General features: G+C 37.9%; 1 protein-coding gene across 1 annotated transcript; it reads right to left on the bottom strand.

The window, feature by feature from the left end:
- Nucleotides 1-2221: 2221 nt before the first annotated feature.
- Nucleotides 2222-7418, bottom strand: alg5 (ALG5 dolichyl-phosphate beta-glucosyltransferase). Its single transcript, XM_028031170.1, has 10 exons — nucleotides 7084-7418; nucleotides 6134-6302; nucleotides 5859-5905; nucleotides 5393-5461; nucleotides 5197-5289; nucleotides 4970-5083; nucleotides 3759-3818; nucleotides 3517-3668; nucleotides 2990-3075; nucleotides 2222-2787 (listed from the first exon to the last, which is right to left on the bottom strand). The coding sequence occupies exons 1-10, from the start codon at nucleotides 7144-7146 to the stop codon at nucleotides 2672-2674; spliced, it is 969 nt and encodes a 322-aa protein (XP_027886971.1). The 5' UTR covers nucleotides 7147-7418; the 3' UTR covers nucleotides 2222-2671.
- Between the last annotated feature and the right edge of the window lie 362 nt (nucleotides 7419-7780).

Below are 7780 nucleotides of genomic sequence, written 5' to 3'. Positions count from 1 at the left end.
TATAGTGTACTTCTAGTTATCGGACCTCTTACAACTACAATACATTTGTGATTATTTCTACAGAAATGAGTTGAAATGTTCATTTCTTTATCTAAAAAACTGAAATTATAGCATCATGGGACAATTTGCGTATTAGGCTCTCGCTTAACATGAACTCATAATAATAATGCAGACAAAAAACTGCACCTGTGGTGTGAAGGAATGATAAAACTGGGACTCATTTTCTGCCCTCCTGCTACATAAATTCCTCCACGCTGTGAAATTTGAGTTTTCCGTTGTTGAATCAAGGTTTGCATGATCACTCATCGTTGGAAGTCACGTAGAGGTCTTTTTCATTGCGGATGGATACGATCCTTTTATTGGGAGTGCCGTGACCGGTCCAGTTAATGACGCAGACTCGGCTGGCGACAGTGAGTCTACAAGTTTGACATTTTCACAGTTTACAGCAACTGCTGCGGAACGTAACGGTACTGCCAGCACCAAGTGAAACCTCTCAGGAGACCCTTTCAGAAAAAAAAAAAAAAAGCTTCATTCCCCCCTCCACCAACCGTCAGGTAAATCATCCAATAACCCTATCAGCGGCGGACCGCAGAGACCTGAGTAAAAGCCGGTGTTTCCAAAGTCTCAACACAGGGAAGCAGAGGCGTCCCACGGAAAAAATGTGTTGTTTTTTTCTTTCACAAAAGAGCTGATTCCGGAGACAGGAAGCAAGAGCTGTGCAGATGATGATGATTCACCGCCTCTGTGTCTTGTCTGGCTGTAAGAGCGCAGACAGGGAGGACACAAACAGGATGCGCTCCCTGGGGCCCCGTGAGGCCCCAGAGACAAGCGCATCAATGGGACTCTAGAGTTCAGGAAGAAAACAGCACTGTTAAGGTTCATTTTAGAAAAAAGAAGCTACCATCTCTGGACATTTTCCACAAAATGTCAACCTGTGCATGATGTAAACCAACAAAAAGGAGTAGGGCATAGTCATTTAAAATTCAAAGGTTCCTTTTTGTTTTTAATTAGATAAATAAAAATACTTAGACACCCTTATAGCTAAAACATAGAACCTAATTAGATATTTAGTACAATTAAAATTTGAATTAGTCAGATTAGATAAATGTTGCTCTGGGGTTATAAGTACACAGTGCATGCCATTCTGAACAAAAGAGTACATCTCAATTTAGTTAAATAAAGCACCAGACCAGGGGTAACTTCTTTGAAGAGTAAAAAAGAACATAGAGGTAAAAGTTGAAATAACAGCATATAATGCAAAAGTGGAATGAGAACATATCAGAGCAAAGAGAAGGGGTCATAATGTCATCCAGGAGCCTTAGCCATAGCAACGTAATGTCAGGATTCCCTAAGCTGCTCGAACTATAGGCTTTATCAAAAACAGAACATTTTGATCCTCGTCTTAAAGGAAGAAAGGGTGTCTCCCTCACAAATTAAAACTGGGAGCTGGTTCGACAGAAGAGGAGCCTGATAAATGACATGTCCTGGTCAGAGATAACAGAGATTCTTTGCTGTATTACCAGAGGCCAATTTAATGCCAACCAGACCAAGTGATTGAGTTGAGCAGTTTCTTTTTCAAAGAATTTCTGACTTGTCAGAATTCAAAAGCAAAAAGAAAAGAAACCTTGTCATCCAGATTTTATGTCAAGATGACATGATTTCATAAAACAGAGTAATTGGTGACCAAACACCAGCAGATTACTTGACATTCCAGATTATTGCTGATTGTAGAAGCTTCATAATGAACTCTTCCTTTCAGACTATGAGAAGAGGCTCGAGTTCTTTTTCTCCATAGCCAAGGATATACTCTTGACATCATCTCTGGTAAAGGTGTGGCTTATTGCAAAGACAGGCGACAGCTGTAGTCCATGTCCTGGACACATGTGTAACTCTAGGTTCTGTTTTCTTTCTAATAAGAACTTTGCGGTCTTAAGAGTTTTAAAAGGGATTGTCTGACACGGATTTTTGCAGTTTACTGTTAATGAATTGTTATATACTGATATAACCCAGACTGTGGAAATGGCCGAAGAAAGAAAATATCTTTTGGCGCAAAGTGGTGTTTTATTTTGTCTTAAATGACAAATGCAATGAATGTACAAATTCTTAAGATTTAAATCTGAAGTCCATCTTTGTTGGAAAATTATTAAAAACAAAAATGTATACATTTATTAAGGCTGGCCACTAATGGGCTGGAAAAAAAAAATACTGACAATAAAATCAATCTCTGTTCTGTTATTTTCTGTTTAATTATGTTTCAAGTCATTCAGCCTATCAACCACATTTGTTCTTTTGACAGACACTCCACATGATCAGGTTCTTCGCCCATTTTTTACATGCAACTCTTACATTCTTAGCTGACTGAGGACAATATAAACATCAGGAGACAACAGTACAGGATCAGTCAGACATCCTGTTTACTGTGGCAACAGAAACGCGTGTAACAGCGGCCAATAAAAAGCCAGCATCCACAAAAAAAGGCAGAACCACCAAGAATCCACAACTGTGTCATTATTTCATTTCCAATAATGTTCGGATGGAAAATTGATTTAAGCTTTGCTTTTTCTGATGATTAAGTTGAACCACAGACACAGTACTCTCCCCCCATGTTCACTGTAAGGCTCCATGGTCCTATAACAGGTCGTCTCTGTGACACAATGGCTTGTCCTTTTGGCTAATCAGTCTTATGTGGCGAATGCAGTTTCCAGGCTCCGGTGAAGTAGCACAGGCGAATGAAAATCAGATCCCGTCCCATCTGCAGCCAGCTCCAAAATGGGACCAGTTTGGACCCTAAAGAGGAAAAATCAAGTCTGCACTTTCAACAGAAGTTCTTTAAAGTCAAACAGTAAAACTGTGGTGGTTTGCAGGCAATTAAAAATGACTGACAAAAAAAAAGTAGCTAACTTGTATTAAAAAAAAACTGCAAAGGAATTCAGTTTGGGGACAAACAAGAGGTAAAGGGTGAAGATCAAATATTCATAAAAAAACCAACCTTCTATTTCTGTCCAGTTCACCGCCACTTCTGCTATAGGGATTTTAAAACACTGGGCAATGTACAGGAGCTCCACGTCAAAAGCCCTGAGAAAGCAAAGACAGATACAGAGCAGGTCTTCAGCAATAAATCCAAGTTTCACACCAGCTAAATAAAATTTTAAAAGAGAGGAAGAATAATAACAGTTCTATTGATGACACAGTTTTATATATTCTACTGAGATTTTATTTTAATGATATAATTATATCAAATCACTATAACACACATTGAAGTTTGTAATTATACAATAACAAAATTTGAAAATGCTTCCAGGGATTGAAGGACTTCAACACTGCACTGAATATTGACTTCTAACTTTAAATAATTCCTTTATAATTAATTAGTAGTTTGAAAAACTTGTCAAAAACCTTTCCTTTCTTACCAAGCATTTATAAATAAAAGTTAATGACCCTTACCATGTACAGATTTCCATTCTGACACACTACAGTTGGATCACTACGTGATTTATTGGATTGGCAGTTTCTTACCATCGCTCTACATGGAGAGAGGAAAAGGTCTTGAGAGCAGCTTCCCGCGTGAAAAGCTTGAAGCCACATTGTGTGTCTTTGATTCCCCTCACACAGAAGAACCACACCAGAAAGTGGAAGCCATACATTAGGAATGTACGAAACACGGATCGCTGAAGAAATACAAAACTGGCAATTCATTGCTCAAAATAGACATAATTTGTTGGTTTCTTTTCCCTCTTTAAGAAGACAAAAGATTTTACCTGAGCTACGGAGTCTTTTTCTAGGTGAGCTCTGGAGCCACACGAAATGGCCAGGTTTTCCTGCAGGAAAGAAACGGCGTAAATAATCCGTGTTTTTCGAGTGTCTTCTTAAAACCTTTGTTTCACTTTTTCTTTCCACTCATTTTAGGTGTGGTACATGACTATTTTCTGAGTATTACTTTTATTTGTTTATGAAACAATTTAAGTCTGAACTGAAGGAACGGCCACAGAATAACCACTGTGGCCATTTTCTCATATCCGCTTTTGCAAAAACGTGACCCGCCAGCACTGATTTTAGTTGCTTCTGAAGAGCTTTAATATGCAGTGATAGAAGAACAGCATTTCAAACATTTATTCCAGTCTACCTGCCATTAGAGGTCATATATTTATGTTAAGAGCAGAGGTGACATCACATTGTGTGCAATGGAGCACTATCTGAAAATAAGATTTTAAACAAAGGTTACGGCGTTCACATTTCAAACTGCTTTTAGCATCTTATATTAACAATTAGGGTAATTTCTGCTGGTTTTTCTGAACCACAGATGTGTCATAATAAACAGTTGTTCTTAATGTTACTCTTTGATTTTGCTTTAGACTTCTCCCACTGATACGGACAATACAATACATTCAGTTTTCTTAATTCTGTAACATCCACACTAAAGAGGTTTACAGATTAGATTAAGCTGAAAATTTCTGTATTTACATTACCAATCACTTTCTGGAGAAATACCCAGAAACATATTAATAATTTTAGAACCAATGAGGTGATTCTTATTTATTGGCTGATAATGGGACATGCAGTAGATGATAGTTCTTTTTGAACTGAGGACATTACTTTTACATTGTATTGATTTGATGGAAAAAATTATGAGTTTTTATCTTGTAACCAGGTTGCTATGTATTGCAAATTTTTTTGCCCAGGTCCCTCTTGAAAATGAGATCTAGATCTCAACGGGGTTTACCTGGTTAAATAAAGGAGAAAAAAAAATGTAAAAAAAATAAATAAAAATGTATGGTTGAAAAACATATTTCACACTTTACTTGTCCACTGCCATGTCCTTTAAAGCATGTGCTGTATAATATATGGAAAAGAGCCAGAATTCAAAGAGAAACATTGAGTAACTTTAAAAAGTCTGGAGAACAACTGATAAAAACACAGTACTGTACATTTTATAAGAAACTGTATAGGAAACGTAAAATAAAAACCCAACTGGTCCGGTGTTGAGGTCTTTCAGTCCAGCCTCCACTTTCTCAAGATCAGAAAACTTTGTGGCTCCATCAGCATCTGCCATCAGTATGAGTTTCCCTCTGGAGCTCAGAGTTCCCTTTAGGAGCAGCAGAGAGACTCCAACATTAGTAATAGCAACACAAAATCAAACCATGTCAGTTACTTCAGAAAAATAAAAAATAAAAACAAATCTGCAGCCCACAGTCTCACCATTCTCACAGCTCCTCCTTTCCCCCTGTTCTTCACCAGTGTCAGGACCCTCACTTTATCTGCACTGTATTTGTTGGTATAACGCAAAGCAACCTGGCAGAGCATCACAAAAACATCCCCGCTTTAAACGGCATCACTGAGCAAAGTAGAGCAGAACTCATGGGAGCATATTAAAAAATATGATTCAAACCATTACCTCTGTGGTTTTGTCTCTGCTGCCATCATCGACCACAATGACCTCATAGGTGAAAGAGGGGTTTTGTTTCTGCAGTGAGATAATAAGAGGGATTTTCACGGAGATGCTTTTATTCGGACTAATGCTGCCACCTAGGGGTATCCGTTGGAAATAAAGCCCACATCCTGAAATGAGAGCTTTTAGAAGATGCTCTCCTACTCTTAGAACTCTTTGTAAGTTATAATCTACAAAAAGTCTCTGAATCTTTTAAATAAACTGTTTTCTTATGAGAAATGAAAAAAAATTGTACTAACATAGAATGCTGAGTAGAACAATTAAATTGGTCTAATGACCCATGTAAGATGCATGAAAAAAAATGTGTATCAAAAACTAAGCACAGAATAAAAGAATGGTGCTGCCATAAAACTTGCACATTATATGTTAGTAAGTACAACAAGACTTTTCATATGTTCATATTTTTACTCACTTGTCTATTTTCCAAGTACTGCATTGCTTCATCAAGCATCACAGGCACTGAAATCAAAGAAAGATGCAAGACCTTTCAGTTTTCCGTGACATGAAACCTAGCTGATGAAGTCTGATGCATTATTGGGAGTTTCCCAGTTGTTAGTGAAGGCCCGCTATTCGGTTTAATGATTTAGATTTTATTGAAATTATAAATCACATTAAAGACTACTTCCTCAATTTATTTATTTTGCTACTGCAGAAACAGTCCCTGACAGAAAAGCAGGGATAACTCACTTCGGAGCTCCTCGTTGTAGGCAGGTATCACCACAGAAAGCTCTCTGGAAAATGGATCATGCAGACTCGGGAAGGGTTTGCGCTCTCCTGTGGCTGTGAGGAAGTATTTCTCATTCTCGTGGCAAGTCAGGTTCACCATCCCTGCAGTCAGATGTGCGACTACAAGCAACTAAATTGGGATAAATATGGTAATGAATCTCATCTTATGTTAGCAACATGCCTTCCATTACATGTTTTGTACACATACGTTTGGAGTTACCATGTGTTCTGAGAACAGCAATATAATGTTTGAGGATTTTCTTCATATTAAGGCAAACAATATTGTTACATTATACAGACTGGACATTTTTTAAACAATACATTATAAGTTTATTTTAATCTTATTTGTTGGTTTGAAACATTTATGACTTCTAGGTAGGCTTTGTATAACATTTGACTAAATACTTAGTAAACCCTGCTAAGCTCAGCTTATGAGTATGCCTTATGGTATGTGGTGTGTGCTCAATATAAAATGGGTAAAAAAGAAAACAAATTGAGAGTTAAACTTGATCCAATCTTGGCAAAAACTATAGTTGATAAAGGAAAAATACATTTTCAACTAAACACAATTTAAAGCAGTCATAATCCTCTTCCAATTCAATCACAGTGGTGGAGTGGCATCATGTGTTCTGTCCATATTAACACTTGCTGACTCGATCTAACCGTAAGGCGGCAGTAATTATGCTTACAGGGCTAAAACACTGATTTCTAACCAGCTTCATTACAAGTCACTCCTCATGACCTGGACTCATTGTACATTATAAACTGAAAAGGTTAAGTCAGTCTTCATTTTGCCCAAGACTGTCAATTAAAAGTACAAAGACTGTAAGACTGTAGCCAGCTTCTTGCATCACATTTTAATCAATAAATTCTTGACATGTTCAACCGCATCAACGTCAAATATTACTCACCACAATCAAACCGAGAGCTGCCAAAGCAAAAAGAACTTGGACTATATCACAGAGGATATCCATTTTCCTTAAAGCAGCCTTTGACAGGCCACCTGGACAGGTGGCTAGCTGAAAGGCTAGCTTGTTTCCTTGATATTTGAATTGAAACCTTGCAGCCGGTGCTCCAGTTTCAACCTACCTACATGAAAACGCAAGCTTACAATAAGTCGTTCACAGTGAAAACGATGAACAACTCGTCATACGTCCAATATTCTGTGGACAGATTAACTCTGCTTCCAATCACAACTGAACACAGCGGCGACACGGAAGTCGCTGTTGTTTCTCGACACATCATCAGTTTGAGACAAGAAGGAACCGCGTCGCTCCTAGACAGGCAGCAGTCACAAAACACTACCACCTACTGGTAAAAGGTGGAAACGACGGCAATTATTTATACGGTAATTGCTTTAAGGCAATACAGCTTTTACTGCTGAGCGCAATTCTTGGAGAGCGTAATTCTTGTTTAATTTATCTCATTACAATGCAATTTATTTTTTTCAGAATGAGTGCACCTTTAGCAAGAGATTAATTAAACATTTTGTTAGAGAATCGTGCTCAATCTTCCCCTCCATTCAGTTATAGTCAGAAGTAACCCAAACTTGTGCACCCAATTCTTGTTTGTAAATACATTCAGTGGAGAGCACTGGCACCATTAGCC

The sequence above is a fragment of the Xiphophorus couchianus genome, chromosome 11 (assembly GCF_001444195.1).
Source record: "Xiphophorus couchianus chromosome 11, X_couchianus-1.0, whole genome shotgun sequence".
NCBI lineage: Eukaryota > Metazoa > Chordata > Actinopteri > Cyprinodontiformes > Poeciliidae > Xiphophorus > Xiphophorus couchianus.
Note: the sequence above shows the minus strand (reverse complement) of the source record. Positions and strands in the feature narration are given on the sequence as shown.